The 13237-nt window shown below is 38.5% G+C and overlaps 1 protein-coding gene across 1 annotated transcript in view; it reads left to right on the plus strand.

Moving 5' to 3' along the window:
* SH3BGRL2 (SH3 domain binding glutamate rich protein like 2) overlaps window positions 1-9895 on the plus strand; it is a 53429-nt gene extending 43534 nt beyond the window's left edge. Inside the window, exons 3-4 of the mRNA XM_032774988.1 lie at window positions 8019-8099; window positions 9679-9895. Of these exons, the coding sequence (XP_032630879.1) occupies window positions 8019-8099; window positions 9679-9693 (96 nt within the window). The 3' untranslated portion in view covers window positions 9694-9895. The remainder of the gene's footprint in view (window positions 1-8018; window positions 8100-9678) is intronic.
* The last annotated feature ends 3342 nt before the right edge of the window (window positions 9896-13237 follow it).

Raw genomic sequence — 13237 nt, forward strand, 5'->3', positions numbered from 1 at the left:
CATAAGCTTTCATGGGTGAATACCCACTTCGTCAGACGCATGCGCCAATACATCTGTTAATCTATAAGGTGCCACAGACTACAGTTTACGTTGACCTAACTCTGTAAGTGTCTACACTAAAATGTCACTCCCACCAATAAATGTACCCACTACACCAATTTAATAAATCCACCTCCACGAGAGGCGTAGTGTCAATGCTGCTGTAGTTATGTCAATGCAGTGTCAGTGTAGACATGTTGCTTATGTTGACTGTTGCTGCCTTTCAGAAGCTGTCCCACGATGCCCCACACTGAGAGTTAAATTGGTGCAAGTGCTCCTGGTGAGGACATGCACCCCAAAACAAGCACAGCATGGATGTGCAAAAGCCATTTAATTAGTGCGGTGGCCGTACGTTGCTGTAACTTATGTCGACTTAATTTTGTAGTGTGGGCATACCCTAAGTTAGAGTGTGTTATCTATTGTCCATGTAGCAGAGTTATTTCTAACATCTATCCCCAAGCATTTAATAAAGGCTTTGTTTTTGGAAGCTTACCAACTAAGGAGATTCGTGAAAAATATCTAACCTTTGTGTGAGTAGTAGATTGCTTATGTTATGTTATCTCTTAAGAATCGTAGCTTAGAGATCTTATTGGAAGGTTGGCTAATTGGAGACTTATTTTTAGACTGCTCTGTGTTGTACAGACAGAATCTTTTCTTTTTTTTTTTTATATCAACTCAGTCTCCTGAGAGAGCTGTGCTGAATAGGAGCTTTCCATTGTAACCCTAATCAGATCAATGTGTATGTGTCATCTGTCCCACTGAACTGAATTGCTCTTTCAGTCAGGATGCTGATGTCTTATTCTCAGTGACATACAGTATTAACTCAGTGAGAAGCAAAACTGCTGATTTGGTTTATTTCAGTTAAGAGTCTCCCCCCCTTGCCTTTTACTATTTGTGTAAGATCAGTTGCCTTGTATCTTTTGTTAGAGTTCTGATATGACAATCATATTTAATGCAAATAAATGGTTGCCAAAGTGAGACTGTTTACAAAATAAGGCATTGGAATAGGTTTCCCTTTTAAGTCCTCCTATAATTATGCTTATGCTGTTTTTTTTAAGTCTCTATTATAATACACGGGGAAGCTAGATTTTTAGTTTTTGTTTTTTTGTTTAACTTTTCATGCATCCTGGTAAGTAAAGCTAAACACCTGATAACTGCTGCAGATTTGTTCATCTAATGGTAAGTGGGTTGCTTTTGTTCACTATAAAAAAAAAAAATCAAAATTCTTTTCGTTTTAAAAGAAATATATTGGGGAAAAATTATTTACAACTACTATTTACAGCCTCTACAGTGCCCCTTATAACATATTTATTGTTAATAAGCAGACATATATTCATTTGGTATTCATATGTGGAACCTACTGAAAATGTTTGCTTTGATTTGGTGCCCATAAAACGTGTGAATGGTCTTCTGTAACTTGTTTTTTGCTGCATAGCATCTGTTTTTAACAACACTGAACTGCTTTTTCCTTAGCTTACTTTCATCTCATTCAGGGCTGCCCAGAGGATTCAGGGGGCCTGGGGCAGGGCTGGGTCTTCGGCAGCAATTCAGTGGCGGGTCCCTCTTGGAGGGAAGGACCCAGGGCCGAATTGCCGCTGAATTGCTGCGAAAGAATGAAGCGGTGGCGGTAGAGCTGCCACCGATTGTGGCTTTTTTCTTTTCTTTTTTTTTTTTTTCCCTGCGCTTGTACTCACCGGGCGGTGCTTGAAGGCTTCGGCAGCACTTCAGCAGCAGGTCCTTCACTTTCTCTGAGTCTTCCGCTGCACTGAAGGACCCACCGCTGAAGACCCGGAGCGAGAGAAGGGCCCGCCGCAGAAGTGCTGCCAAACACCCAGAGCGGCTTGTGGGGTCCCTGTGGCGCCTGGGGCAAATTGCCCCACTTGCCCCCGCCGCCCCTCGGCCGCCCTGATCTCATTATTCTTTTATCCCCTTTAAACCATCCTAAACAATCACTCTTTCCTCTAACCTGCCGTCTTCAGTTACTTGTAGACTGTTTTCCTAGCCTCCTTAGATGTTACATGTATTTTATTTAAGTCTTTCTTCGTAAGTGAGTTTGTCCAGTTCATTAATCATTCTTGTTGGTCTTCTCTGTTCACTGAGTTTTATTGACATTTGCCTGCCACTGAAGTCTCCAGAATTTTCTGCATTAATAGGACATAATTACTAACTTTGTAAAATACTAATAAACATAAATACATTGAAAGGGATATTATCAATGCTATATTTATACATGCAATGCATACAGTGTGGTCTCCTCAGTGTTATCTAGACCAGTGGTTTCCAAACTTTTTTAATCGTGCACCCCATCAGTAAAAAATTTTTGAGCATGCATCCCCTGCTCCCGGCCAAACTGTCGAAGCAAAAAAAAAAAGAAAAAAGCCAAACTGCTGAAGGAGGGGGGGAAAAGTGGCGGTGCTCCTCTGCCATGCACCCCAAAGGATCCTCTTGTGTAGTTTTAAAAAACCAGAAAAATCTTAAGAATTTATGTTGGCTTTTTGTAATTTCTTAAATTTATCTAATCTTAATCAAAGTTGAATAAAAAACTATCATACTGATGTTTATTGAGGATTAGATACTGATCCCGTTACTCAGCTCTTATGTTTTGTAGCATCACTGATTGCAATGGAACTGTTCTAAGAGTAAAGTGATAAGCAACATGAGTGAACATGTCAAAATTAGGACATAGTAGCTTTTGTTTTAACCATACCATTAACAAAAGGACAACATAACAGATTTATGATGAATAGTTTACTTCCAAAATTCACCATTTTGTATTATCAAGTAGAATTGTATTCTTAGAAGCTGTGTTCCTTTCTCAGGTATTTCCTTTATGGAGTTTGAATCTAAATATACTGCATGATGTGGCAATGAATTGTCAGCACTACAGAAATGTAGTCTAAATGTAGCCGAACTGCCGAGGGGGGGCGGGGAAAGCTGCTTGGACTCCTGGCCGAATTGCTGAAGGGGGCGGGAAGGGGCGCTGCTCCAGCGGCGCTCCTCCTGCCACGCACCCCGAAGGATCCTCTTTGGAGACGACTAATCTCACTGATCTACACAGGATTATCTCTTCCCTGGTCTGTTATGTGATACCTTTATGTAAGCAGCCCAAAACTGCATTGGTATTCTCATATTAGTAATGTTAATATTGTAGAGGCACTTATAACATACCTTGTATTATTTTTGTGCATGTGCTTTTATATATATAAAATCAGACACAAAATAATGATTATAGGGTTATATTTATTTAGGCAGGCCAAATTTTGTCAACCTTGATAATAATGCTTTTAAATGTATTTATGGTCAGCAGTAGTTTACAAAGTTACCACTTGCATACAATTAAACAGAACTGGTCAAAACTCAAAATCTGACACTTCAAAATTTCTTTCATCCTGAATTAGAATTAAAAATCAGATTTAAAACTTTCCTGCATCTTCCAACAAAACTTCTTTCCAAATTTTTTTGACCAGCTAAATTATTAAGCAATGACGATTTCTTCAACTCAGTATAAATGTGTCATAGCATCTTTATAGCTTTTAACATAGTTATATAGTGAGAAGCATGTTGTTGGCTAATTATTTTTCATGCCTCAAAGTGTTCTGCCCTGCGTTAGATGAATAACTAGTTAACTATGTAAGCTGATTTTATTCTCTTTCAAACATCTGCTAGTTTGGTCTTGCCCACTGTTTTTAACTTGAAAATACTTTTCAGAACCAAAATGGGTAATTCCAAATTCTTCTGCAGGGCAGGGGGTGGCAACATATTAAATCCGCCCTGGGTCATTTTTATAATAATTAGCACTTAAAGAATGCTTTTTGATATGAAGGTATCAAAGCACTTTACAAAAGTTAAGTGACTTTCCCAAGGTTACACAGCAAGGTAGTCAGAGGTGGGAGTAAACCTCTGTTGTTCTGAATTCCATTCACAGATGCTGTCTCCTGGATCACACAACACTTTCCTGCTGAAGGAAGAGGAAAGCAAGACAAGTAATATAATACAACAGTGGTCTCAAAGCCAGTTCTGCAAATGTTTTCTACTGAAGTAATAGGAATGTGGATATTTATAATAAGCCACCTTTTAAAAAAACAAAACAGAATACTTATAGCTTATCCGTTTAATATAGCCAAGTTGAACCTATAGCCGATTTGTTTATGTAGATTCTCCAGTCAAGCTCTCAGAACTCAATGGCTTAAATGCATATGTGAAACAATTTCTTTTCACTTCGGATGTTTAAGTCTAAACACATCCCTTGGCCCGCACCGCTTCCTGCAGCCCCCATTGGCCTGGAACAGCGAACCGCAGCCAGTGGGGAGCTGTGATTGGCCAAACCTGCGGACGCTGCAGGTAAATAAACTGTCCCGGCCCACCAGCAGATTTCCCTGATGGGCCGCCTGCTAAAGGTTGCCGATCCCTGATCTACAGTACTCCTTTGCTGTCTTTTAGTACCTTAACTCCTTCGGAGGGTGAAAGCAAACAACTGTCCTAGATAACTTCACATTAGCCAAACGTAAATGAAATTGTACATCACAAATAAAGTAAAACATTGAATTGAGAGATGGGTAGAAATAAAGAAGCATGCTTACATGGATCCTGAATAAATGGAAAGTGTCATTAGACATAAAGTTTAGTTATAGAATATTGAATTACCTCGGCCTACAGCATTGCAGAAAACATTCTTTACCCCAGCCCAAAGCTTTCTGCCTACACCAGTCATGTGTTCTAGTCTCTTTATCCAGAGAGCATCTTGATAAAATTCTGCACTTTCACACAGCTGTACAATGACCATTAACTTCAGTGGTGTTATGTTCTCTCTATATAAACAGTAGTTATATATGTTCAGTCAGAATATATTTTTATTTTAGATGGAGGGAAAGAACAAACAAGAAATGACAGAAGTAAAGTCTTCATGAGATAACAAATTACATTTCCTCTAAAATGTTTCCCCAAATCTATCTCACAAAATGGCAGCTGTCCTTTGAAGACAGCAGAGTCCTAGACGCCTACAGATATGGTAGGGAAAAAAAATAGAAACAAGTTATACAATAGCCTTAGCTGATCTATAATTCAGGATGAAACTAGCTAATTGTTATGGACCTGATTTAAACCCTTCCCCCCCCCCCAGTTTAAATTCCTTGAAAAATAATTGAATTTTGCATGCCCTCCTCCCAGGGAATCTGTATGGGAAGTTTTGTAAAAAACAGAAATGGAATTTTAAAGTTAGCGTGTCTTGAAAATTGACGTGAAGTTCTCTTTTGGGAGAAACGTGACACATAGTTTGGCTCATAATGGTTGCAATCCAGCAAAGCATTCAAGCACATGCTTAACTCTAAGCACCCAAGAAGGCCTTTTGAAATAAATTGGTCTACAAATGTGTTTAAATCTAAGCACGTTCTTGAGTGTTTTGCTGCATCAGGTCCAATATCTCCAGACGATGATCTAAAAACTCCAGATTTGTTTTGTTGGCCTTGCTGTGAAAATACTTAAGTTTTTTGTTTGACCTTTGCTTTACTTTTTGGGAGGTGTTGGGGGAAACTGGGGAAGATACATTAACAGCTACTATGGTGAAGCAAGAAAGGGGTTAACTGGATGCTTTTAAATACAGAATTATAAAAAGTCAGTGGAATGCTGTCAGAAGGGTTCTGAAGGAGTCTTTTCAGCAATTAGCAAAATGGTTGGCTGTAGAGATCATTTGCCATTTGGTCCATTTCTGTGCAGCTGCAAGGGCTTGACGGGCCAAGAGTCTAATGTTGGAACAGACTTGATGCACCCATGTAATAGGGGGTCTGCCTCTGGGCCACATCTACTCCTCGATTGGTGGAAGAGAAGTGATGAATATGTTGCTCAAGTGAGAGAACTGAGGATGAGTGTGTTGTGTGGCTGAGATGTGAGTATATGGAAACATGGATGCTGTTCATGTTAGCATTCGGTTTTAGAGATGGGCTAGTAGATTTTTTTTTACTTGGGCTGAGAAGTTTTTGGAGAATCCTTCAAAGCTGAGCTAAGTAAATAATGCAGTGTGTATTTGTGATCATTCAGTATCATAAAGGGATTCATCCCAAACCCTACTGTGTTTATACTTTTGATTTTTGGAGTAACTGATAGCTAAGAAATATGAGAATTAATAGTAAATTCTACTTAGCACTTGCATTATGCTTTATTTTTGAAAAATGGCGTATAGACATTAGGTATTCTACCAGCCTTGTGTCCAACTCATAAGTAGTTAGATAAACGTTGGTATTCCCATTTTCTAGATTTAGGTGGGAGGGAAGGAAGCTGTACAAGATTGCCCTTGGTCACACTTCAGCTCTGGAACAGAGCCAGAGAACTTCCTGACTCCCAGTCTTGTGCCAAATCTGTTAGCTCTTGCCCTCACCTTAAAATCTGTGGGTGGTCTAGCTATGTAGTGGATAGACAAGAATGGAGAGCTGTATATTCATCAGGAGCTCGAGAAGTGCTTGGCCTTTGACCTACTAAAAATTAATTTAACTTAATAGATTAAAGAGTTATACATCACATGTTGATTTGTCACACAGCAATCCCTTCAATTTTCATAAATCTGCAGAACCATTTTAGATCAGCACAGTTTTCTTTGTAAGTCTGCTTTAAATCCCGTCTCTTTACTTATTGCTAGAGTTACCAACATTGTATTTAAAAAATAAGAGACTGTTTCCTTAGCAATCTGGCTCCACTCCTGCTCCTGATGTTATCATTATTATTAATAATAATAATTAGTACTCACCCACGTTTGCCAGGGGTATTTCTTGCTGCTTTTTGCAGCACTCAGCAACTCCAGATCTTGTACAGAAATGAAAAAATAAGGGACATCCCTTGTAATAAGGCACTATTGGCAACCCTATTTATTGTTCTTCAGATCTGTCTTTGTTCTATTGCATAAGCAAGATATTTAACCTAAACAAGATCAAAGGCACCAGAAGACAATTCATGAATGGTTCCCCTGTAGTATCAACTTGTACATAGTCAGGGAAAACCAGAATGACCTAAGGAATAGATCTGTGCTACAGTAGAAACTTGTTCACTGGCCAAGTCTGAAAATATGTTGTCACTTATTTTTCTAAAAGGATACAGTAATTTCATACTGTCTAAATTACTGGCTAATGATTGCTGGTTTCAAAGGGTAGAGTGTTTAAGTATCTGTTCCATGAGAATAGGATTGTTCAAGGAGTTGAGCTGATAAATATGAAACTCAGCCCGGGCCAATTTTTAAAAGATATTTAGGTGCCTCAAGATGCAGATTGAAAATCCCACTAGGAACCTATCTGCATCTTTAGGTGTTTATATATCTTTAAAAAACCTGGCCCCAAGAACCTTTCAGACATTTCTTGTATACGCAAATAGTGATTTTAAAAAACAAACAAATATGAGGAAATACTTCTTCACACAACACAGAGTCAGCCGGTGGACCTCATTGCCAGGGGATGTTTGAAGTCCAAAAGCATAAATTATAAATGGGTTCAAAAAAGAATTAGATCCTTTCATGGAGGATAGGTCCATCCAATGGCTATTAGCCAAGATAGTCAGGGACGCAACCCGATATTCCAGGTGTCCCTCAACCTCCAAATGCCAGCAATTGGGTCTGAACTACAGGAATGGATCACTCAAAATTGCCCTTTTCTGTTCATTCCCTCTGAAACATCTAGTACTGTCCACTGTCAGAGGCAGGATACTGCACTAGATAGATCATTCATTTGGCCATACAGATGCTGGAGGCTTTATTTGATATCTGAAAGAAACGGAAAACTACAGAGAACCTAAATGAGAGACTGAACTCTTCCGCTGGTTCTGGAATTCTAATTACATTTAGAATAATTGTCTGGGTTATACAGCAGAACAGGAGCAAGCATTTGACTGTTTTCCCCAGCGTAGCTACATATCAACCAGAACTTTGATAGCATAGAATCTAAAAATATAATGTGGAAAAACACCTTTTGAAATGTTAATCTTTTCTCCTCTCTTTTCTCTAGGATTATGATTGCTTTTTTGAAGCAAAGGAAAGCAACACAGTCTTCTCCTTTCTAGGGCTGAAACCTAGCTTGGCATCAAAGGTGAATATTGCATTTACAGATCTTTATGACTCCTCTTGCGATCTTCAGCTTGAATTTACTTTGAGAGAAGTTGACAGGTCAGCATGTTCATGCTGATGCTCCTCTCTCTCTCTCTCTCTCTCTCTCTCTCTTTCCTTGCCAATATTACACTAGTGAGCTATGTGAAATTGGAACAATAAACAGAAAAGCATTTTAGACCAAAAAAAATCTTACCTGTTTTAATTTCTGATATATAATAGAAGCTATAGTTATCTTCTGCCGATTACACATTAAGGGCAAAATGCTGCTGTGTTACACCAGTGTAAATCCAAAGTGACTCCATTGATTTCAGAGGGGCTGTTCAGGATTTATCAGCAGAGCTTGCCCCTGTATCAGCAGCTTGCCCCTGTATCTGTATCAGCAGAGCTTGCCCCTTAATGACATAAGTGCAGCTAAGGATGCAAAAACATCTTTGTTTTGCTTTGGAAATATTAGTCTGGAAAAACAGCTAACATTGGTCAACATTTGGTCAGTAGGTGTTTAAAAAAATCACTTAACTGATTCAGGATGTTGGTGAAGCCACTTGATTGTAGCAATTCCTTATGGGACGTTGAAACTTGGAGGAAGTATGTATGTAGCAGGAAGTGCATGGATGCATGGCACCAGTCACTTGCAGTTAGCATCTCTATTGAGTAGACAATATAATTCCTGATATAGTACTGGTTTACCTGTTGTGATCCTGGACTATCTCATTGTCTCACTGTATGAGGATCCTTTGTGCAATGGGCCAAACAGCTGGCCAAGTGTTTTTCCCCCTCGGATCCTTTGAATTTATTCTCCTCTTGCCACAAGTGCTATGTCAGGGCCAAATCCTGGCCCATGGTTTTCTATGAATAAATAGATCTCCATAAAGAAGGATTCCCTTATTCTAAAGACTTGTTATTCCTGAATACTGTGCAGGGGGTGAGGAAGTGCAGAAGGAGATTCCTCTGGCAGCCACCTCTTTGGTTTTCCTTACTTCAAGCCAGAGTGCCAGGAAAGATTCCCTTCTGGCCCCCAAATGAGAAATAGCAGCTGCTCATTGCTGTGTTATTGGAAAGCACCATGTTGCAGGCCTGGAGAAGAGTGTGCATTTGAATTCCCCCAGAACAGTATGTGAATGATCTAGTTTTAAAACCTGAGGAAAGAAGTGCAGCTGGCCATCAACTAAACTTTGAAACTGACCAGACAGGCTGCCAGGCATACAAAAGTAACCAAACATTAATGTTACGGTGTTGCTAGGTTCTTGCAGTTATACAGTGATCTTGGGTGTTACTTGTAATAAAAGTGGGTAACGATTCCAGATAGAAATGTGATCTTCCAGTTGTTGGTGTCCCTTAGATATTGCATGGGAATGTTCAGGTACTGTATTTGATGTGGAAAATTTCAGTTGTAATTGCAAATTCACAGTCCTCTAACTTTATATTTGGAAGGTATATTTGTTCATCCAGTTATACTTGTATGAACAAATATGAGTTCAAGCTGTAATAAGTTTCCCCAGATCCAAAGAAGAATAAAGAACTACACAGTTAGTTGATTTTGTCCCTCATCTTTTAAACAGGAGTCAGAACCCTAGAAAAATTCTTTGAAGATTCAACAAGCACATCTGGATGAAAAACCTTGTTCAGCACATGACTGCTTTCCTAATGGATCACTGTGATTAAAAAGCCAATGCGAATCCTCAATATTTTGCTTGCCATGGAAGAGGTGCTTTCCAAAGATGTGAAATTAATGTGTACACAAAATGAGATAAAGGGTGAGATGATACTCCTTTTTTTTTTTTAAAAAAAATGCCCACTCTTGATGTTTCACATTTATATATGGATTACATTTTCACTGGCTTTGGTATTCTAGCAAATAATCTATTTAACTTTGAAGATGGGTGGATGTTGAGGAATGGAAGTATAAAATCTGTATGGTCATGGAAGGGGATCTGGCAAGTATGTGAATCCTTTAAATCTTCAACTACTGCAGTCTGGATAAAATTAGTTTATCATGACAGTTATAGTTTTGATGGTTAATAGAAAGTGGTGCTAGTTACAATACAGAAGATGGAAAAACAGCATGAAGAACTTGGTCTATGCCAAAAACTGCAGATTTCTGCTCAGTATATTTACTGTGCTGTCTATGCTAGAACATGTTTATTGCAATATATATGGGCTACTAAGCTCTTTCATAAAACGTTCACATTACGATTGGCTGTTTAAAAAAAACAACAATGGTTAATGGGGAGGGGAGAGAACTGAAAACTGATGCTGTCTTGACATCTGTAGGTGGTCCCCCCCCACATACTGCAATAAAATTGTTCTGTTGATGTGTTTGAAAACAATTATTTTGTTGGCAAGTACACTTTAACATGCGAGGTGTGTGTCAAATTTGTGCGTATCGCAGTTGAAAAGACATCATACAAAGCCATTACGTAATATCTGTTATTTGGGTATGACTTTCCACCTCAAATTTTAGAGCTCATCATTTGTCTGTTTTAAAATATTTCCAAAGTTATGGGTCTAATTCTTCTTTCCTTAATCACTTTGAATAGAATTCAACTCCACCATTAGCCCACTGATGTTGGTAGAACTACTTCTAGAGGTAGGGCTCGATCTTGCAAATAACTTAAACACAGCAGTGTCGCTGTGCCTTGAAGGTGAAATCTGTTAAAGACCATGGGATTGCTCACATGTTTAAAGTAAAGCCAGTGTATAAATGCTTTGCTGGATAAGGCCACAGTATCTGACCCCTTGCAGGATCAAAGAAGCATCAGTTACTATTCAGTGTGAATAAGGGAAGCAGAAACTGCCCCTGGGGATTACCCTGATGTAGCAGAGCCCAGTGTGCTATGACTTAACCATTTTTTAAAAATTGAAATTGAGAGTAGACCGCTTAGCAAATGGATTGTCTGTAATCTAGTCTAATTGCATTTAGCAATGGGAATCCCTTTGCCCTGTTAAAATAACAAGTTACTGAACTTCATAAATGTAGCTTCTGCTTAACCCTTGGAGCTTTCTTCCAAAACAATTTGATGGTCATTTGACTGTGCTATTCCAGTAAGTATTCTGGCTTCGCTGGGCAAATGGCACATGGCCGCTAAGTGTGACGGACAGCTTTCCTGCAGTTACTGGAATGCCCGGGCTATATTTGGTGGTGGCTAAGACGCCTGTCAAATACCCGTGTGCTGGAAGGGTGTTTTTGCTTGTAAGCATGGAAGTGAGCACAAAGGTGACCCACTCTCCATATAGTGACTATCCTATGTGTAACAATTCCCATATGCTACTATAACAAGTACAGTAGTTTGTGAAATTGGAAGACTGCTGGCTCAGGTCAGGTGTGAATAAAGAGGCACAGGGATAATTCTGCAGGACTGACATCCATAGCTCTGTCAACTGTTACTGCTTTTTTGAAGAGAGATGATTTCCCTTCACTTAATTAGCATTGTCTCAATTTACACATACTCCACTCAGAGCTCTGCGGCTGTGTTTATATTAAAAAGCAAATGCTAAAAAAAGGAATTTTGTGAACCAAATTCTGCTTTTGATCTTCTCATGCTGCTCCTATTGAAGTAAAAGGAGCCACATGCATACACTGAGTGGAATTTGGGTCCGTTGTTATATTTTCATCAGCCCCTGCTGTGGATTCCTCTCCTGGGGGTGCTGTAGCCAAGGTTTTCAAATATAAATATATTTTTTAAAATAGTAATATGTTGCCTATGATAAAAGTTGTTCGTAGTTTTATAATCACATATTTTATGGGGTCTTATCTTCACTATAGAAATGGATTTGGCAAATCGGATCTGAGACAGAGATCCATTTTGTTAAAGTTAACAAATTCTAGACAACTGTTCTTAATCTGAGTGCAAGAAAGTTATCCCCTTGCAATGTTAAGTAAATGAAATTTACATAGTTACATAGTAAACGAGAGAGAAGCCATCCTGGATTAAGCACATACTTGATTTGTTGTACATTCAGAGAATTACCTATGGTCCCAGTTCTGAGGAAGTTTATGCATATGGATTAACGTCATTGGGTGAATTCCCAGCCCCATTAAAGTCAATGGCAAAACTTCTGTTGATTTCACTGAGGTCACAATTTCACTCATTGAGTTTAACAGAACTCTTCCTGTGTTTAAATGTCCACAGGTTTTAGGTCTAAAATTAAAATTGAACAGAAAACCAGTACCATTACTGTTAGGTAAAAGGGCTTCTTTAAAAAGATTAGTTGTGGACACTATTTATCTGGAAGGCAAGAATAACTCAAATTTCCATTTTGCTTGCACAGATTGGCATTATAAACCTGTTTAGAGAAGTAATTTTCTTTTGATCTTTTTTAAAACTGTAAATTGCTTGAATTTGAGTTTTTTCACTGAAGTACAGCCTTATATTTTAATTATTAGGTAGCCTTTTAGTTTGTTACAAAAATTGACCTGGATTTCTTTTAACCAGTTTATAGTTATGAAATTTGTTAAAAACTAATTAGTTTTAACTGGAAAGCTTTGTTGAAGGTAGATGCAGTAGCTGAAACAAATGCCAAGTTATTAATTTTTTTTAAAATAGCATAAAAAGTTACATCAAAGAAACAATGAGCTAGAATCTGACCCGATGCCAGTTGTTACCCCAGTTTAAACACAGGCAGAAAATCAAAATCAGGTCTAATGCAAATTAAACCTCAAAACTGTGTATACAACTAACGCTGCCATTAAAGAAATGGGAATTTGGTTGTGCAAGGAATGTAAGATCAGGCTATAAAGTCAAATTCTATCCTCCGATGTGTGTGAATTATTCCTGTACACTTCAGTAAGAGACTTTGTGTATGCACCAAGACAAGAAACTGCTCCTTACAATGAACCATTAGAGATCCCTTTTGCTTTGGCTACCTTGTAAAAACTCAGTGCCAATCACTTCACTAGCTATCACTTACTACAAGAACTGTAATCAAGAGAAAATGTTTGAATTGGGAGGGTGTGCACACAGCCACTGTACCAGTGGTTTTAGTAGGTATGTTTGTTGTATTGTAACAAATGAGAGGTGCCACAAAGCACTGGAGAGTGCCTTGGCTGAAGTAGGACTGTTATTACTGAAGCTTTTTTATATATATAAAATACAATATGAGGGAGTTTTGGTTCCAAGT

Source organism: Chelonoidis abingdonii, chromosome 3 (assembly GCF_003597395.2).
Source record: "Chelonoidis abingdonii isolate Lonesome George chromosome 3, CheloAbing_2.0, whole genome shotgun sequence".
Classification (NCBI taxonomy): domain Eukaryota; kingdom Metazoa; phylum Chordata; order Testudines; family Testudinidae; genus Chelonoidis; species Chelonoidis abingdonii.